Source organism: Neolamprologus multifasciatus, chromosome 5 (assembly GCF_963576455.1).
Source record: "Neolamprologus multifasciatus chromosome 5, fNeoMul1.2, whole genome shotgun sequence".
In the NCBI taxonomy this organism is placed as follows: domain Eukaryota; kingdom Metazoa; phylum Chordata; class Actinopteri; order Cichliformes; family Cichlidae; genus Neolamprologus; species Neolamprologus multifasciatus.
This window is the reverse complement of record NC_140443.1, coordinates 29,440,622-29,462,057: the sequence shown is the minus strand read 5'-3', so window position 1 is coordinate 29,462,057 and position 21,436 is coordinate 29,440,622. Positions and strand designations below refer to the sequence as shown.

The 21,436-nt window shown below is 40.9% G+C and overlaps 1 protein-coding gene across 2 annotated transcripts in view; it reads left to right on the top strand.

Moving 5' to 3' along the window:
* Positions 1–21,436, top strand: part of LOC146519031 (cadherin-4-like) — a 217,642-nt gene that overhangs the window by 128,219 nt on the left and 67,987 nt on the right. For both annotated transcript variants that reach the window (XM_085160823.1, XM_085160825.1), the window contains exon 4: positions 15,681–15,907. In XM_085160823.1, coding sequence (XP_085016949.1) covers positions 15,681–15,907 — 227 coding nt within the window. The remainder of the gene's footprint in view (positions 1–15,680; positions 15,908–21,436) is intronic.

Genomic DNA, 21,436 nt, shown 5'->3' with positions numbered 1-21,436 from the left:
TGAGACGTTCGTCATTTGGAAAGTTTAACACCTACACTGACAAATAGATGCTGGCAAGAGAGTCAGACTCAGTTTGGATTTGGCATGAAAGTAAAGCTCAGCAATTAATTTGGTATTTTAAAGCCCGAAGCTGTGATTGCTGCACGGCTGACTCCTCCACCGCAGACCTCGTTTACATAGTGATTTGCAAGTCTAAATATACTTTTCGCACTTACAATTATTGCTTGATATTGTTGTATTATCGCAGCACTTAATTTCACCTTGAAAGTTTGCGAGAATGTGCAATGTTTGTAAACATGTAAACACGGTGAACGGGGGGGGAGGCAGATAAACACAACAAGACTATCCAGGTGATAATTACAGCAGCGTATGTCAGCATAATGAAGACCCGCGCCTTCTAAACAGCTTCCTCTGGATCCGTGTTTTAAGTCAGCGTTGCTTTTCTTTGACTCGAGACCTGTGGCAAGAAAATGGGATAATCATGATAGCCGAATAAAGAAAACTGACCGCGGACTGAAATGAAAGGAAACCTTATTCTTCCTTGCTTTCAGTGCTGTTAAACTGCTAATTTAATTTTGCTGCTTTGAGAGACGGGTCCTTAGTGTGCTGTTGTGTTGTGTATTCAGAACTGCTCTGTCTGGTTGGTTTTAGATCCTTGAGCTTTAGCTAGTGAAAACAAAACCTATCCAACTTCTCCAGGGGACCCAGAGTAAATTTTAGAAGTGGTTTGCCAGTCTGGCAACCAGCCATCAGCTTATGGTTGCCAAACAACAGAATGAATGGTGCATATTAATTGTAATAGGAACGATTATTGTTCTGTGTAATTATAGCCTATATTTAATTAATGGTAAATGATACCAGGATAATTAAAACATATTTTACTTAATATCTTACTTAGAGAGCTTTCTGAATCTCTAATCTTGTGTCCTGCTGCTTTTCTTTGTTTTTTAGAAGACGTGTTTTCAGCATTTTTAAACCGACAATAAATCAAGAAGACTCCACGCTGGAATTTTTCTGAGTAATGTATCAATTTGTGAAAAATTTAATTTCATTTCATTTATAAATTCAAATTAAAAAACAGTTACCTGCTTCGGAGATGGATTAAATTAAAATTTTATCAAGCACATCAAGTAAGAAATACCAAGATTTTTTCTTATTTTTTCGGTTTGGATAATGTAGTAAACGGTTCTGTTGAAAATGGAGCTTCATTCATTTAATTTTTCATCTGGTGGACTGACCGCTTCTGTCTGCGGTTCATCAATGCTGCCTTGCCTCCCATGTGAACGTCTTTTTATGTTCAAACAGAGCTGCCTCCACAGGTTTTTTCTTTGTTTTGTTTGTAAGAGCGATAATCCATTAAACAGCAGCACTCTTGAATGCTTAGGCAGAAGATATACTAAAGCGAAAAGATACTCAGGATTTCTCAAGAAAATTGTCAATAAAGCCAAACAGTGGCTCTGATATGCTAGGTAAAACTCTGAAGGTTCAGTCGGGAGCAGATAATGGACTCGGCTTATAGCTGCAGAGAACATAAACAGATAAAACATGTCCACGGTATGACCTACTTACAGCTATGCTGCACGTGCAGCTCCTGACTCTCAGGAACGTACAAAATCTACTTCGGATGTCAAAGCACTTACAGATTTCTAATAAATAAATAAACAAATATGACATTACTGTGTTTTTGCAGTACGGTGCGTGCTGAAAGCTCACTACCACTGATAGTGAGCGTTCAAGACAACAACAGCACAGCAGTGATGGAGTTGGTGGTTTTGTAAAAAAAACAGGGGAATAAAAAAGATTTTTGATATTTGAACTTAACAATAAAAGAAAATCAGTATTTTGTACACACACTGTTGTTGGACGGGGCCGCCCACAGGCATTTACAAATGCCAAAGTATATTTGGCAACCTCTTTTAGTATTTCATTTTTTTTCATCCATCCAAGAGAAACACTCCATCCAAGATCGATTGGAAATGTCCTGCTTGTTTTCAAAGTTTAGGAACGGCTAAACATCCAGTCAGCAGGCTGAGCGGGACACACCGGCTCCCCTTAAAAATTAGAGTCCAGTTTTGAATTTTGGTTATCACTTTTAAATGCCTCCATACATCAGTGGGCTACTAAAAACATCGATCTCTGAGGTCTATTAGATCCGTGTTAAAGACAAAAGGTGTCTGTGCTTTTGAGGTTGTGACGCCAAACTGGACCTAAGACTGGACACACATGAAACTAAAGGCTAGATTTTATTTAGCTTTATCTATTCGTACCATTTTAATTGTTGTTTACCAGTTTCAGTATTGTAAAGCGCTTTGTGAATTTTGTCCTTGAAAAGCTCGACACTGCACAAGTAAACAGTACTTGCTTCTTGTCATTCATCTGCCTCTTTAGAGAGTCTCATCTCGCAGCTGGAGACTCTGGAGGTGAGCTGAGCAACTTCTCACACATGATGGCTTATTTATAAAATGTAGTTTTATTGTTATATTTTTGGTATTGGATTTATTGTACAGTATTTTTGATTTTTTGCTTGGTGGGTCAGATACACTCAGCCCTAATTTTCCATAAAGCTCATTGCAGTAACTGAGTAGTTAGTAACTAAGTAGGAATATGACCGGATCTCCAACAAGCACCGGTAGAGCTGCTCTTTTTCTGCTGCGAATGGCCAATCCTGAAGCAGATTTTTGATGACAGCCAAAAGCACGTTCAGGCGAGGCAAGCATAGCCCTCATCCTATATGGTGAGCTGCTTAAGAAGAGCAATTAAGCCAATACCCATTACTTGTGTGATAACGCATATACCCATTCTCACCTGATAACCTAAACAGCCTGATTCTTTAATGATTAATGACTTGTCTCCAGCTAATGTTTTTTTATCACAAGGTCATGAGTGATGTATTATCAGTTAATGAGAAATACAGAAATGTCTGGTGCGAGAGAGGCGGGGGAGGAGGTAAACACACACACTGAGACACTCTCATTTGACCTTTCAGACGAGTTTTTTTCTGACCTGCGGCGAGTTGTCCTGCAGTGATAAGAATAATGGTTTTGGCGCCATGGTCCGGGGAGACCGACCTCCCATTCCACCCTAGTAGATAGCTGAAAAGAGAGGTTCATCTTTTTCCTATTGTGCCTTCTACATTTATAGCGACGAGGCTTAATACTCGCCACCTAAGGGACAGCTCTTATGCTCATATTGAGGACCACTGCAGATCTCTGATAACTGTCACTAGGGGACGTATATGGGAAATGCTGGAGGAAAAAAAGACACTTGGCTACATTATTTATAAATCATGCAGCAGAAAAATGTAGTACAGACTTAACAGGAAAAAGTACTTTTATGGCTGGATTGTACCATTCTTGTGATGGGATTTTGAGACATGTTGACTCTCTTTAATGGGGAAAAAAGGCGCAATAGGAGTCTACTGATATCCTTCATTATTTAATTTCACTTTAGGTCAGAGCTTCACTTGAAGCAATGAATGAGTGTGAAAGAGTCCTTGTTGAAACTCTCCTGTCACTATCACTGTGATCTCCGCATTTATTGCACAGCGTTGGGCTGCCGGGGACATCAAACGTTTTAAAGAGGAAAGTGGAAAATGTTAGGTGCAAATGTATTAGGCGTGTTTTTAATTGAGTTTTCTGGAACAGGCCAGGGTGACTTCAAAGCAAATAGCTGTTGAAAGAAACTTAAATTTTAAAGGAAGGCTGTGCTCTGGAAGATTCAAGCTTTTTTTTTCTTTTTTTTTTATTCGAGTACATATGCAAATCCAAGCTCAAACTGGGACTGTGCAAATGTTGATTACACAGGATAAAATACTTTAGCTACAGTGTGGTTAGTCATAAACGCTTGCTTTTATCATCCACCGCGCTATTTACGAAGCAGCGTACTGTATATTTGCTGCTGGCTTTCATTTAAAGCGCGAGATAGTAATTTTATATGAACAATGGATGAAATAAGTGTGTACGGCGATGTCGCTCAAAGTGACAAACCCTCAAACAAAGTCAACCATCTCTGCAGCTTCCCTCGCTTCTCATGTGTTTTATTCTTTCAGCCTGTTGCATCTGGTTTTGCAGTCAGCAGCTGTATTGTCTTTGTTCCTGCTCTTTTGCTGTTCTGTTGTTCTCATAAGCAGCGTTCCCAGCATACACTCAATTGGCAGCTGTGTTTGCGAACACAGTCTTACAAACTAATTGCACGCTAATTTCTCCTTACAAAATGCCAGAAAGATCAATACTGTAACTTTAACAAAGTAGATTATTGACTAACTGATATATTTACTTACAGTCTGTGTGTGTTTGTGTGGGTTTTTTTTCTAAAATTCCTTTTATTTATTTATTTATTGCCGTGTTAACTTTACTGGTCTTCACTCGAGTATGCCTTTAGAAACACTGACATTAAACGTAAAATGGTTTCTCTTTGAGCCTGAAGCGCAAGGCATTGATTCCTGTTTTGACTTTAACTCTGAGGCTTATGGCACAGTGTTACTGGCTGAAAAAGCAATTATCTCAACAATGACAACATTAGCACCCAGCTCACAACAATTTGCTCTTATAGTCCACGTGTCTATGATCAGGGACATTTACTTTGCAGGCTCGGTTAAACCCAGAACCCACATTTGTTTGCTGGATGACCAAAAGGATACTTATTATTCAATTCCCGTGCACCAGAATCGACATAAGCTTTTCAAACACAAGTAAATCCACTGAAAAAAAGGCAGCTGACATCTGTACTATTGCCAGGGAAAAATGTGTTTTTCCGATTTCACAAACTTTTTCCAAAGCCGTGCTGCGTTATGTGTAATTAATAGATATTTTTGGCTTCTCCACCCTGTGTTGGGCAGGTGTTTCACAGTGTCTGTTTGCACTGAAAAATGACACAGTGTGGATATAAATTCACACAGCTGCCTACCACGGTTATACCATATTTTCATAACGCTGACATGTCACACCATCGCTCTTGAAAAAAACACCAAAATTAGCACGTCCACCAAGGCAACGCGATGAGTTATTTTCTTTTGGAAAGACAAAAGGAAGATGTAAAGTGGGTGTTACATTTTTTTGTTTGTTTGTTTTTATTAAATATAAACCAGGTTTTGCTTTCACAGAATGACCTTCTCCAGTTTCATGTAGTAGCTGAACAATTATTATCTTAGGCTCTATGTTTCCATCACTCCTTAGATCGAATGAGGTGAAAGCTACCTGCTTTTGTAATGGCAAAGATCTTTCTTTTAACAGAAAGTACACGTCGTAGCGTGGCAACTACGATGGCAGTCAGCGTAGCTAACTTTTGAAAGGGTCTCGAGCTCCTTGTCTAAATATTTCCTCCCTGGTCACAGGAGCGGCAGACTAATGGCTGGCCATGACCTATCGTTTGCCCCCAAGGGCTTTGGAGTAGGAAACAGGATTAGAGAGAAATGGATGAGAGCTGTGGATAATGAAGGAGATCTGTCTTAAGTCTAATCATTGGCTTTAAAAGGCACGATCTGTTGTAGAGTGGAGGTGCAGAGAGAAGATAAGAGCAGAGTTTCTTCTTGTGATTACACCCTTTTTTTTTTAAACCACAATTGAACATCCAGCGCGTTCCCATTGAAAGCTGCTCCATGTGCTGTTTTATTCCGTCTAAGCGAAACACCTTCTCCTTTAATTTACATAAATGTGGTGAAAGTGTAGTTTCGTTAGACTTGGATGAGACACCTCATTATTGAGATGTGCTGATACACCTTTTATCACACAAATTTACTGTTGCCTTTTCCTCTGGCCTCCATTCCCCCAAAATTAGTCTGTCAGGCCTAACAGAGATTTCTGTTTCTTTCTAAGTGTATATTTGTAATGCTAATTAGGGCAGTTGTAGGGAATCAAATCAAGATGCTGAACACAGCAGCTAAACAATCACCAGGGAAGGATGCAAACACTTTTATGCTAATAAAGAGGGGGAAAGATGGAGAGAGAGAGAGAAAAAAGGACCCACAGAGAAGAAATGGCTGCTGATCGCCTCAGTCAGCAGTTGAGGGTGGAGAGAGAGAGATGAGAGAGAGAAAATGAAAGAACATTTTAAAAAAAGGTAGAGAATTAAAAGCTGATTACCTGGTGAGTCTTTGGCTTCTATGGGGACTGAAAAGCTGGGTGGGGAGTGGATGAGGTAAGTGGAGGCTTATGCAGAGGTAGTTATATTATTTATTTTAAAAAGGTGCTTGAAGGTAAACTGGCCGAAGACCCGTTAAAACTAACCAGATAAGAGATGCCACAGTTACATAGATATTATTTCACAAAGACAGACAAGACAAAACTTCTTTGAGGATTTCATTATCGTCGTTATCCGGTTGAGTGAGCAGCACTGATATTTCCCAGAAGCCTCTTCCTTCCCCGTGATCCTTGCCCCTAGTTTGCTCACATTTCCTTCTTTGTCACTAGGCCCAGCTGAGGTTCCACTGCCTTTACTTTTGGCTATGTGCAATTATTATATTGTACCGGGAGATAACAGACGCTATGTAGCCTTGAGGCACTTTCTTCACTTCACCTCCTTAAAAGCGATATTGCTGTGATAAAGCATGTTTCTTTCTCTGCTCACGCTAAATCGAAAGGAAAGCCTTGAAGGCGAGGTCTGGTGAGTGGGAGCTAGATGAAAGAAATAAAAGAAAGAATCGGTTGATATGTTTGTGCAGCTTGCTGCGGTTCAAAAAGGAACATTTCTCATTACCATAACACTCTGGTAAGGGACAATATCTCAATCGGGGGAATTTTTTTAGGCGCTGTTTGTTGCCTCGATGCAAGTTTTCTGCAGAGGGTAGATTGACTGGGAGACAGATTTCATGGACTTGGTCTGATCTGAAATTACTGGGAAGCTACTATGAGATGGTCAGCCAAAAGGTGTGCAAAAAATAAAAACATAAATAAAAAATTGAGGATAGTGTGTGCTCATTAAACACAACAGTGTGAAATTTAAACATCTGCCTGACAGTGTTGGTCAAGTTACTTGAAAAAAGTAATCAGTAACTAATTACTGATAACTTCCCCAAAAAAGTAATCCCATTACTTTACTGATTACTTATTTTCAAAAGTAATTAGTTACTTAGTTACTTAGTTACTTTTTAAAACACGATTTACAACCTGAATAGGTGATAAAGCGATAGATCTTTCAGCCCAATTCTACTTTTTCTACATAATCCATCATACAAAATGTAATCAAATGGAAAAGTCCCTTTTTAAAACTTGTTTTATTAGTTTTAATATTTTAACTTTATGCAACAAGCAAAAAAATATTATATGTAACATTCTCTGACTGGAAGAAATTTGTTTAACATTTAAACCTATTTTCTGCACATTCCAGCACATAAAATATTTTTTTGTGTGTGTGTTTACACTCACTCTTTCAAATAGATGCAAGTAAAACACAGCAGAAAATAAATAAAGTCCTTTGGTCTCCTTTTGCTCTATTTTCACCTGTAAAGCAGGAGCAGGGTAGGCGGAGGTTTACCCTGGTGCAGGTGTGCCGCAGCGGTCAGTGGAAGAATCCGCGAGTTTCTCTGTGAATTTCCCATTACCTCGTAGTGCACTCGGTGCTTGCTTGGAAGTTTAGGGGTGTATTTTCGCAGTAAAAAGACGTTTTCTTCCCACGCACAAAGGACACTAATGTTTTTGTCACTTTTTATGGAATCAAACTCAAAGTAAGGTCAGTACTTCCACGCTTTAAACGCTGCACGCTCATACTCTCTCCCGCACTCCATATGATCCATTGTTGATCTGCACACAGCTGTTGTCACTAATGTAGCACTCGCTTACGTCACTGTCATGAGACATTCTCGCAAAAAAAAATCACGGTTTTAGGAACGCAGTAACGCAGCGTTCCTACGGGAAAGTAACGGTAATCTAATTACCGTTTTTGCAATAGTAATCCCTTACTTTACTCGTTACTTGAAAAAAGTAATCAGATTACAGTAAGGCGTTAAAAGAAACGCGTTACTGCCCATCTCTGCTGCCCGACCTCAGTTAGACGCCTGGCTGCTAAAAAATTCTACCTGAAGAAACTGAAACAGTACAAGAAGGAAACCAGGAAAGGCACAAGTGTTTCCTGGTGTGTGTAGACATCAAAGGTGATGTGAGAAAAATAATTAAAGACCAGTAAAAACAAAGAAAGAAAGACAAGGAGTAGCTGATCCTAAAATCTTGATGCATGCTCAGTCATCCAGGTAAGTAAATCCCAAAATGTTGATTCTGTTCAGAGTTCAGATGAACAGAATCAACATTTTGGGGAAGCTGATCATAACGCTCAAGATAAGAAATCCACTAAAGCCACTAAACATCTGTGTCATCCATAATCTTTTGAATAAAGCCAAGAAATTAGACTGTAAGTGACATCCAGCAGTGACTAAAGCAAAATTTACCAAATAGGAATCGATCTATTTATTTACCTCCAGAACTTATCATATTTCTGTGTTTAGTCTAAATATGCTAAGCATTTAAAACTATCCATGATCACTAGGCAGTTCAGAAATATCTGGACCTTTTTTTGTTTCTGGTGAAACCCAGTAGGGACAGACTTGCTGGTTAGTGGGGGGTAGAAATAGGAGTGGTTGGGCTCTCTAACACAGAGAGCCAGACAACCACATTCACACCTGTGGTCAATTCAGAATCGCCAATTAACCTAATAAGCACGTCTTTGGACTGTGAGAGTACCTTGAGAGAACCCACAGAGGGTGGCACAATGGTGCAGTGGTTAGCACTGTCACCTCACAGTAATGGCTAAAAGTCCACTGGCCTGCTGGGACCTTTCTGTGTGGACATTGCAGTAATAATTACCATCATTTTTAGCAGTGGTAGCAGTATTTAGTTTAAAAGTAGCTCTACTTGTGTTTGTAGAGAAAGAACAATTTCAGCTAAGAAAATATTGGTGAATCGTGGATTTCTGAAACGGTTTATGTACAGGTTTATATACATGCACTGCTTGAGAATGCGGTTGGCACAGTGTTGATGACATCAGCAACCTGGCATCCTTTTATTTTTTTATTTTTTATCTTGGCATAACCGTTGAAAGGGTTAATCCCAGTACACCTCTGGAGACTTACTGGTGCCCCCTAGCTGCAGCATGCTCAGATAATACCAAATCCACAAACAAAACCCCACATACACACACACACACGTCTCCACAGTGGAGAAAAGCTCCTGGGCTGAATGGTGGTGTATTAATCACACTGACGCCTGGCACTGCGATCTGTGACCCAGTCTTTTAATTGCATCCGCTCTGCTTTGCTCTCACTCTCCCTCTTTATCTTGCCTTTTTCCCCTTTCTCATTCCTCAAGCCTCCTCATGCCTGTGCCCATGAGAGGAGACTAATGCAAAGATAAGAGGAAGGGCTGCGGATGTGCAAAAACTCAGTGCTCTAGCCAGAGTTCACCCTGCCAAAACTCACTGGACAACGAATGTAGCAGCACTTTGACATGCTGGGATATTAAGCGGGTAGCCCCCGCTCTGCTTCATCGCAAAGTGAGGCTAACCGTGCAAAATGTTAACGTACAAGCGAGGTGGTGTGTGGAGAAAACGGATATCTGTGAGGAAACCTCCATCATCATTGAAACAGCGCAGAGCAGGTGGCCCACACAGCACCCAGATTGGATGTGTGGATGCATGACCAACAGAGCTGCATTAAAAACACAGCCTGTATTGTGACAGGCCTTTTTTTTTTACATCTGTTTCTCCACACCTGTGGGAAGTGGGAGGTTACAGAAGATAAGCAAAGGTGTAGTGGTAGAGGTGGTGAAAGGGGAAGGGACCAGAGCGGGCGGAGTCGTGGGCGGACTTTTTGGCCACGCAGATGAGACGGTGCGCTCTGAATGAAACAAGGTTTGGTTCAGCTCCCTAAGAACAGCAGCAACAGATAACAGGGATGCCGTGTTTAAAGAGTGAAACATGAGCACAGGCACAAATACAGGTTGACAGCACCTGCTCTTCCCACGCGCACACTTTCACACCTTTGCGGGACACAGTCAACGACACCCATACCCATTTATGCATCAGCGGTAATAATCGTATATGCAAAGAGCTCATGTCGCACACTCCCACTCCGATGTCCCTCTTCTCTCTCACTCCGTCTCTTTATCTCTCTCACGCTGGCTCCCTTTCACGCATAAGCACACACCGCGACACACACACTTGAGTCGCTGTGGTTTCCTTTTGTGAGAGCGAGCTGTCAGAGGGAACTGTGTGGGCTTTTGTTAAAACAGAGAACTGCAGAGGCAGAGAAATTCATTTCCAACTGCGGCAGGAAAAAAAAAAAAACGAAGCCTTTTCAGGAAAGTCACATTGTACCTGCAGTGTTTTAAAAACAGCAGCATGTAAATTGAATTAGTTATAAGCATTCCTGTGGGGGCACGGTGGGCTGGATTTCAAAAAGAGTTTCGAGGGTTGTGTTGTACTGCATGGGGCGCCTCAGGTTTTGGAGTACAGATGTACAAGATGCTTCACTTTAGGGATAAATCACCACATCAGAAAATATATTTTGCATCTTTACTTGCCAATCATGTCGGTTCCACTGCAGATACTTTACCGCCCACTGAACGATGTAAACTTTTCTCATTCCCTGAATCTTGTGGGTGGAAAGAATATTACAACTCAGATTTTTCTCTAGTAACTTACTCTGGATGGATATAATTTAGCTTTTAGGTAAATACGTTAGTAGTTCAGTCTTTCTCTTTTGCGTATATATATATATATATATATATATATATATATATATATATATATATATATATATATATATATATATATATATATATCTTACGCTGGAGGATTACATGCACCTCTGTGGGTTGTTTCAATAAAAGTTTCCCTATGAGAACAATTAAAATTGCCCAGCAGTCAAGCCGAAAACAAGGCTATTTCTCTTAGGTGCTGAGAGCTGACCTTTTAGGGATGAAGTGTGTTTTTCTTTTCCTTCTGAGGCCATTGGTATCAGCAGTGGTTTCTTATGTGGAATTTAACGGCATAATCTCTTAGCTGGCAGTTTAAGCCTCTTGAATTTCATTTCACGGAGGCGCATTAAACGCGGTTTATCATTAAAAGTGTAATTAGTTTATTGCAAGTGTCTCGGCTTTATCAGCATACTTGAAAACAAATGCTCAGCGATCTTAGCATTTATACCTTTTGCTTTGCTGGCAATTTAAAAAAAAAAAATAATCGAGCTATCGCTTTAAATGAAGTTTTGCACTTTTGCCAAAATTAAAAGTCACGAAATTCAGCTCATAAACGCATGGCCTATTTAATCACTCACAGCGAGCACATGCAATTTAAGCTACATAGGCCTCATCTTCTTTTTCTTTGAGCTGAAATTATTATTTTTTTGGCATGCTTTTCAACTGCGCACATACAGTATGTTCCGTGTTTTTACCAGTGTTCGTTTACTCATCAGCGGGCTCTGTGCTCCTGTCTATCACAGCCTCAGCCTGGCAAAAATACTGTTATTTGCAAATTGAGTGGGTGGCGTTGATTTTCCTGTTGGCTTGAGGAAAACAGTGGGGTACCAGAGGGAGTGTTTACTTAGCACTCTGCCACGACTGTGATGAACAGCACCTTAACAAAAGCAGAACCATATGCTCGGTCTGGGCCTGTTTACTAGCTTTACACACAGCAGACCAAACTGTCAAGTAGGTCTCAGGTGACACAGATGAGATTAAAAAGTGTAAGTGTGTACATTGGGGTATTTTACAGTATGTTGCAGTCAGGCCCATCTATTATGCACGATGCATTTGTTGCCAGTGGCCTATTTTTTTTGATGCTCTTGCAAATCTGTATTTATTACAAGCACAGCACAGATCAAATCAGGAGCAAACGCTGTGAATATGGGCTGAGGCGTGCAGATTACAAGCAACAGTTATAGACAATAGGATAATAAAGGTGAAAGCACGTCTATAAAAGACTCTAGAAAAGGATCATTAAAGTCATAATTACTTCTAAACCCAACTATGAAGTTTGTAAATGCTAAATTCACACTGACGCGACCTTTATTGTGATTTATTTATTTTTTTGCACCTCCTTTTAGCTCGGTTGTTTCTTTCCCCATTCTCTCAGCTCGCTTTAACAATGGTAATAACTGTCCCACCACGGTGCCCATTTTTATGTCTGGCTGGGATATTGGCACAGACTGGCTGTCCCTCGTTGCGTCGGGGGAGAGAGTACCTCAGTCTGCGGGGAATACAAGAAGGGAGTGGAGAATGGATGAAGAGTGAGAGGAGGTTCAGCGAAGAGGAAATAAGAACAATGAGAAAAGGCGAATGAGGAGCTGTGACACTGGACTGCAGGGGAGCGCAGGAGGGAGGAGACAGTGACAGGATGTGAAGGGAGGCATTCACGGTCGACAGGTGAACACGGTGTAGGCGGTTGCATGTGGATGCACAGAGTGACCTGCCATCCGCATTATGCGCATGTAATGTTTCCATACAAGAGTTGGATTGGGCTCCTCTGCGGGATTGCGGTAGAGCTACAAGCAGGAAGAGACAAAGAGCATAAGTGCCTGTGTGTGTGTGAGTGAGTGTTTGAGTGGAGGACTCAGCGGTCGGTGGTCACGGCTGCTTGCCTGCTCTGTTTTACCCATTTCTGTGCTGCACCCGCTCTGTTGGACAGCATGTTCTCTGCCATGCGAGTCCAGAGAAAAGCAGCTGAGCACAGTGACACCAACTTCAGCAGCCTGCCAAACATCTCTGTGGATGCCCTAAAATATACGGGAGGCACAATTTGTGCACATGCACTCAGAGAAGCTTACATGGGGATGCACAGCGTAACGCTTTCGCACAGAAAGCCAACAGAAAAAGAAAAGAGACGCGAACGCACTGTACAGATGGCAAACATACACAACCTTGGGCTTGTGGTTATCACCCCTGATGTAGAGGGAAGCAAGGCAAAGTACAAGGACACATGCTTTCATATACACAGAGAGGAAAAAATGGGCAATTGACGCGACAGATCTTTGAATCAGAGGGTTGTTGCTGTAACCAGCAAGGCACAAAAATTGTCCCTTTCCTGCAGTTTTCTTTTGCTCACTGATTTGCAGCTCCTGTGTTGGGGCTGTTTGAAGCGGCGCTACCAGATGTCCAACAGAGTCTAACAGAGTGCATTAGCCAAAACCCATCAGTGTCATTGCCCATTTGTGTTGTGCATTAATATAGTCGTCTTCTCCGTCTCCCCCACTCAACCCCGGTGCTCCACATAAGCTGATCTAAAATCGGAATTGATTGTGTCTGCTGTAAATATGTAGGTTTTCTTTAATTAATAGTGTTTCAGGGTCATCAAACTAAGAAAACAGCCTCGAGCCTCTTTTACATTTATTTGTCTGGAGTCCAATTTTTCATACAAAGGGATGCTGCTGTTTTCCGAGCGTAAAATGGCAAAGTAAATTACATGCAACATTAACTCTTTTTGTCTTAAAAACTAACGATTTCTTTTAGGAGCGGTGAAAACTGCTCCGACTGGGGGTTTATTTTCTTTATTTTGCTAAATATCTCCATCTTCCTTTTTTCTTGCATGCTACAGTATCTTCCTCTCCCCCCTTCTGCTTTTATGATACAATCTCTCTGTCACTCAGCCACACATACACACACGCTGAGTTTCCCTACCACTATCTAGTTGCAGCGTTGTCTCTTTGCTGCCGCTTTCATCTCTATTTTAACAGCGTGGCAGATCAGATCCCACCACCTGATTTGAATGTGCTTTATGAACAGGAATTTTAATGAATAGAAAACCGTTTATGAATATCTCCACACTTAGTAGATGTGTCAGGAATCAGGGTCATAGTTCCAGTCCCAAGCGGGTACACAGCGTTGAATGGTAAACTGAGAGCTGGCCCGATGCCCCCGAAAAAGAATCAAAGATACAGCTCTAATAGTGTTCCACAATGGCAGTGCCTCACAGACCACATGTGTGTTCCCATGCCAACTGGCACCACCACAGCAGCACAAAAGGCAGCAGATTCAGGCAGACCCTTAGAGACCTCAGCGGTTTTATTGCATTAACATCAAAATTAATATATGCACCAGCTGAGGACATACATTCTCACACTAGCTGCACTTTGAACTTACTCCTACGTGCACGCACACACAGGAGCGCACGCACGCGCGCAAATTCATAAGCGGCGCCTTGCGCTGCTCGCGTCCTCAAGCCTCTCTCTCCTCCAGCTGTACCACAAGAGACCTGTCTAAGTGACAACAATTAGCCTGCTCAGTTCAAGCTAATTGAAGTCATTTACATAATACATGTCTGCCATCACAATTCATCTGTGCACAATTCAAGCAGGTCTGTGTCATATTGTCACAACCTGATGTTAAATATCCCCTGCATTGATAAATGATCCCTAAAGCGAGGCAATCATTTCGAACAAAGCTTATCAGTCACATAAGAACGTTCTCTACTGGTGTGTGTGTGTGTTTAATGAAAATATGGATTGCATTTGCCAACATAGACAGATGCACACATTGTCAAAACTGTGTTTACCGTCCGTCCCATTACGCATGCAATTACTCAGAGGTTTAAAACAAGCGGCCTCATTTGTGTGATGCTAAGCTGCAGTGGCTCAGTAGATCTCATGCTTTATTAGCCTGTTGTTTGGGAGCTGCTTTTGACAGGAAGCTGGGCGATAAATTAAATAGATGGCTTGATAAAAAGCTTGCTGTGCAGAATTCTTCATGCTGGATTTTTGAGAAATCGCGCTGCCATCGCTCATAACAGATGATCTGTTCCCTGGGTGATTTATGAAATCAATTTGTCTTGTTATCAACAGCCAGAGTTTTGCTGATAACATCATAGCACATGCATTTCAACTCGGGGGTAAAGAGAGACAAAGGATGGCGTGCCTGTGTGTGTGTGTGAGCGCGCGCACACGTGTGATAAAGTAATAGACATGTTGAAAATAATAATCAGTCATTCTCGCTTTTGGTGTCATTGCATCATGCTGTGAATCAAGTGGAATTGGTGCCTTGAGTGTTAATTGAATTTGGCAATGGAATGAAAGGATTTTCCAAACTGTTATGTCTGTTGGTTTCTCTTTGTGTTTTGTGTAGTGTAATGGCATATTCATGTTAGCTGTCACTGGAGAATCCGCACATGCACTCAGCAACCCAGTAGCATCTCTTCTCTGTGTCTCTGTCTGATCTGCGCCAAGCATTTACATATGTAAACACCCCAACATCCCATCCAGCCTCCCATAATGCACATTGGTACATCACTCTGAATGCAGGGATAGTAGCTTGTGCATGTGCGTGCAAACATAAGCTCCCTTTCTTTTGTCTCAGTGAAGACAAAATGTCACCAAATGTCATTAAAGAGCCTTGCTCCACGTGAGCATTTCACTCAGTCTAGTCGGCTTAATGTATCTCGACCTCATCCTCCTGTTTCCCCCTGTAGAAGCAGAGGGAAATGCTATTTTGACATTGCGTAGTTTGGAAAAAGAATACGAAGAAGAATTAGGCTCCCCTCTCCCCCATGTATTCCAGTTCAGGAGCAGATAAGCAGTTTGTTTTGCCGAAGATGTCAAAGCAGGGAATCAGAAGTGACAGCAGGAGGGATATTTCAAGATACGTCTTGATGGGTGCCGGTTAATCTTTAGCCTGCCAGATGTGTCAAGGATTGGCAAACACCTTTTTTGGAGTAAATCTCACTGTGCTGCTCGCTAATTCTGCACCTCTTTTGCCTTTCCTCCGCAGTAAAGTTTGAGGACTGCCAGCGCAGCAGAGAGGTCGGCTTCGTCAGCAGCGACCCCAACTTTAGCGTGCGGCCCGATGGGACTGTGTATGCCGAGCAGGAGGTGGGCAACCTGTCAGAGCCTGTCCAGTTCATGGTAACAGCCCGGGGGCTCCATGACCCACACATCTGGGAGACCACTGTTAAACTGGCCCTGGCTGGACATCCGCATCCTTCGCCATTCACAAAGGTAATAAGAATCTGCAAAGACAAATACAGGGTCATAACCTTCTATTACACTGGCTCATGAAGCGGGTTATTATCACAAGCTTGACTACTGACTATTGACAAAAACAAAAGAGAACGAAACAGGACAAAACAAAGGTGAAAATGTTGGGCTTGAATAAACTTTTATATTTGGATGGCTCGTTTTACTCTGCTGTATTCAGTTAGCAATGGGTACTTGCTGCACCTGTAAGCTGTGAAAACTAAATGGGTGTTTTTTGGCCAGTGATTATTTTTAACAGTTATTACTTGCAACATAGCAACATTTCTTTCTTTCTTTCTTTCTTTCTTTCTTTCTTTCTTTCTTTCTTTCTTTCTTTCTTTCTTTCTTTCTTTCTTGTCTATCTCTTGCACCTCTAGAGGCACAAAAAAGGCCATGGACAAAGACGTCATTTTTGCAGTTTTGCCTCTCTATATAACTGCATTGGGTTTCAAATCAAACAGTGATTGAAGTGAAGACCTTCAGCTTTAATTCAAGGGGTTTTACAAAAACATTGCATTAATTGTTCAAAAGTTACAGTCATTTTTGTACATAGTTCCCTAGCGACAGAGGCTCAAGATTAATTGGACAAGCTACCATAATTGTAACTATAAGGATTGTTTTTAAGTCTCGAACCAACGGACACCACTACACTGTGTTTCCTCCCTGGAGATGCACTGCTAGACTTTTACTGCAGCCACCTTCACTTACTTGTTTGTGGGTCTCTGCATTTAGTTTTGTATTTAGAGACTGAAAAGCTCCTTGGGTTGACATGAGGTCACGGATCAAGAATATCCGATGTCTTTGCCTTGAGAAGCTTAGGTTGTGTTACCTTTGCAGTGTGCTTTGGGTCATTATCCATTTGGACTGTGAAGGGCTGAACAGTTTTGCAGCATTTGGGTGAACATTAGCAGAGAGTACAGTCCTGTACACTTTACAGTTTATCCTGCTACTTCTATCAACAGCCACATCATCAGTGTTTATCATGTTTGATAAGTAATGCAGTATACTTTGGATCACGAGCTGTTTCTCTCATCATTCTGATACAAGTTAAACTTCATTTCATTTGTGCACAGACCTTTTTTTTGCAGAACTGAGAGACTCACTTGGGGGTTTCTATCAAAGTCTACAAACCATATACCTGCTTCCTCAAGGGTGTTTTTGACTCAATAAAAGGCTGTGAAGTTCTTTTTCTTGACCACAAAAATAATTCTGCGATCATCCACTTCAGCTGCCTTCTGTTGTCTTTGAGGCCCTTTGAAATACACCAGCTTTGGAAACTCTCGAATAGGTTTATTTTATTTTGGGGTTTTATATCAGCCTAATGATGAGCTTCCTACATAAATCACCACAAAAAGCTATAAAATACAAATTTGGCTCTTTGAGGCAACTTCAGATATTATGTCTGCTTCATTTGCCATGAAATAATAAGGGAGCAGGACCCAGCTGGCCATGAAACTGCTTAATCAGTCAATTGTACAATTAATTTAGAGCCTCTGAAAAAGGAGGATTGTGCATAAAAAATGGCTGTAATTCAGAAACAGGTCATGCAACAAAAATGTTGTTAAACCCCTCGAGTTAAAGCTGAAAGTCTGCACTTTAATCCCAAAATGATTGTTTGATTTAAAACCCATTGTGGGGATGTTCAGGGGCACAACTGCAAGAATTGTGCCATTGTCCAACAAATAATGTATTTTATTCACTTAATAGCTTTGCATGTAGAGTGCTTGTGAAGAAAGCAGGTTATAAAAAAAACAAATCGTGGAAGTAAGCGTGCAACAGATGTTTAATAAACATTTCATGTAACATGTTCTGCTGCTCGTCTAATTTCAAGATTGGAGCAACAGAGTTGTGAAAATTAACGTGGTTGGTTCAGTCTAATCAGCCAATAAACCGTGATTACAGATCTTTGCTTTAGTTTTCAGCTTTAATGGCTTACAAATGTTGAGAGCTAAACCTCACTATATTTGATAAAAAAAAATATTCTGAAAGGATTTAGATTTCATAAGCTGATTTGAATCTGGAGTTGGTCTCAATAAAATGCAATCAGCCTGCAATCCAATTTTTTTATTTGTTTATTTTTTGCTCAGATATGCTTTTTTTTCATTAGATTTTTATTCATTTGACTTTTATTTCAAAGTATCTCTGTGATAAAGGTTTCTTTGGTTAAGCTGAGGGTGAAATGCAAGATCTTGTGTTTCCAGCTGTCTCTAATGTAAGATTTTAATCACAGTTTATGCACAGCAGTAAAGATGTAGTGCCTCGCTGTAAGTAGACACATGGCCCTATTTGCTAACAAAGACTGTAAAGCTAGACGGGGCAAATGTATGGCCACTGTTACCGGCTTCCACTGCTAGGCTGCACTTTGTTGAGCGACGAACCCATTATCGTTTTTTTCTGCACTACTTGTTGAATGCCACTGGGCTTAATGTTCAGTCATGTTTCTAATCATGACAAAAAGCCCAAAGACTCATGTTGCTAAAGCAATTCCAGAGTGGGGATTAAAATTCTGCCCACTCCTGGCAGTGCAATAATGGAGACTGGGAAATAATTGACATTGATTGAGCTAATGTTCCACTCTGGTGGAGTCTGCGAAGACCAGGTGATGTAGTTTGAGCGTATAATTATGTTCTTTGCAACGATGAGCTGGAGAAGGATTCAATAATTGAACAAAAAAATAAGTAAATGGGTTTTCTCTAATCACATGGAAATTTGAAAATCAGTACAATGTGCATTCTTCGCTGCAGCCGTGTTTACATGTGTTCCTGTCACTTTCTCCTCACTTGATATAAATCGGGTGGAACAGTGCAACAGTAAAATTAAATTCCAGTCTCCTGAGTGGGAAATTGCTCCTGGGCCCTGAGGAGAAATTAAAGTAAATAATTGTTTCATCAATAGCATAGTCTTGGAAAATGTATTTGTTAAAATAGGGTGTGTACTATAGGGTAACTTTGAATAACAGACACATAGGTGAAGGGATTCCCATTTAAGGAACCAAAAATATGGAAAAGATTATGCTTTTCACTATTTAAATTCCATGTATTCAGAGGGGGATGCTAGGGATGGGGTGAGTTGTGTACCTGATATCCCCCCATGTTGGTGTTGTTCCCGAATCATCATAATAATGTTGGTCCAGGATCATCTTGTTGTGATGTCATAGATTTGCTATAGTTGCGATGTTGATCCTGGACCAACATTGTTATTATGATGATGTAGATATGTATTCTTTTTTCTTTTTTTTTAAATTTGTGAAAATGTTTAAGAAACACTCAAATATTTGTATTTTCTGACAATTATTTTGTGGTTCAGGCTTTAAAGGGTTAAAGGGAGCAGCCAGAAAAAGAAGAAGATGAAGAAGAAATGATATATTTTCAGTACTTGTCACACACGTCACACTTGTTTGTCCTCGCTGACATCTACTATTTATGACTAGCAGGTATCAGAAAGGACTCATCTGGGTTTTAGTGTTAGCTGTCACACAGACAGAAGGTAGAGAATTCGCCCAGGTAACTGACAGTTTGATTTGAAAGTGGCCTCCTATGATGTTACACAACCCTGCTTGATGCTCTGACTGTAGGCGAGGTCATGCTGTCCAGTCTCACTCCTTTAAGCAAAAACTTGCTCGAGCAAACTAGTGCAGAAACACTCAAAACTTAAGAGAAAGACAAAATAATGACATTATTGTTACCCGAAGCAGTTTCACAGAAATTTATGCAACAAGACTGAGAGCCCATAGGCACTCTAGTTTTTAGTTTTATTCTGAGTTTAGGCATGAGCGAGATGGCTCTATTAGTCCCAAGTTGTCACACATGGATACTCGTAAAGCATCCTTTGGCATTATGTTTGAACACAATGGGTGAGCATCACTTTTCAGTCTGCAGGGTGAGTAAAACAACATATTGTAATGCAAACCAATCTTTTCCTATCTAAACCTAAACAGCAAGTGGAGCTACAAAGCAAAACCAAACAAGTCTTTCTATTGTGAAAATTGCAGTTTTTGTAACTCTTTTCCCCATAAAGATGACATCTAACGACCGCCCCTGTGCCCTAACAATGGGTTTTGACACCTCAGTATATATTGATTTGATGACTATTTGAATAGTTTCCAGGTTTTTCCAAGGGTAGCTCTACTACACTGGATAGACAGAGATTACCCTCACAAAGTTCTGACGCACACCCACTCTTTTTGTTCTGGAAGCAGGCCTGATATATGACAGAAACCGCTGAGTTCAGAAAAGAGATACAAGGTTTATTTCTAGTAGGCGTCCAAGATGGAAAGAGTTAAAGGAGGGCTGTTATTTCAAGGCACAAAGGCCAAAATGTTTAGCGGCTCCAGTGTCACCTGACAGAGCAGCAGAACCCACTCGCTGACAGGCTCACAGAGACAATGATTTCATTTAATAATTTAAATTACCTTTTTAAGATTGCCAGGTAAGTTCGCTACCATGTACAATTTCACACTAATCATAGTGCAGTGCAGTGCAGTATATTTAGCCGTGTAATCCGTGGCACCAGTACAAAAGTCTTAGCCTTTTCTTAAGATGCTATAATTTTTTTTTTTTTTTGCTTCTTTTGTCAAAAAGTTCAAAATGAACTTTAGGGTTTTAGCACTTGTGTAATTACTGTACACTGTACAGTTTTCAGTGCCATGACTTGATGTCTGGGAATTGACGTTAAAACTTCTCAGTTCAGAGCAGTACTGTTGAACTGGGTGGCCCATTTTCCTATTCTAGCTCAATAAATACCCACATAGGAAAGCAGTTGTTATCTGAGCCCAAGGCTTTGTTCTGAAAGTCAATAGTTATTTTAGAAAAAGAGGTTATCATAATCACATCACCTAACCGCAGCCTATCTCTGCATAATAAACGGTGGCAACAATAGCAAAGAATATAAAAAGCTCGAGATATCCTCGTTTATCCCAATGGCGATTAAAAGACACACATCTCAAACACCAGCTCGTTTTGTTTTGAGAGGTGCACTAGTGTAACAAATCGTGCTCTTGGTTCATCTGCACTCGGATGATCTGGCTTCATCGCTGAATATACTTTGGCTTTCTTCTCCTGCTGTGCTCTCTTTGTTGTATAGCACCAGCGAGAGTGCGCCGATTTGCTTTTAATAACCACCTTAGTATCTCTGTTCTGTTTCAGAGGCAGAAATTATCATACCAGGAATGTGCTCCACCCGTTAATTTTATCATTTAATTTTCCCAGTGTACAATACCGGAGCAATTGAAGTATAGAGCATCTTTGGCCTGAAAGCCCTTTCCGCTGTGTTTATGTACTCAAGCTATCGCACCGCACACAGGTAGGGCCTCTCGTTGAGTGCTCTCCAACTCATACTGATTTCATGGCACGTTGGTTTGCCTTCTCCACCAGCTTAGAGCCCATCAGTTATGCACCACTGGATTTGGAGTCCACCGGTTGCCGGAACAGGTTTTAGTGCTTATTTGATTTGCATTTTAACCACACTCTCCTCAGAAAGCCTCACCTGTTCAAGGTAGATTACAGCGAATGC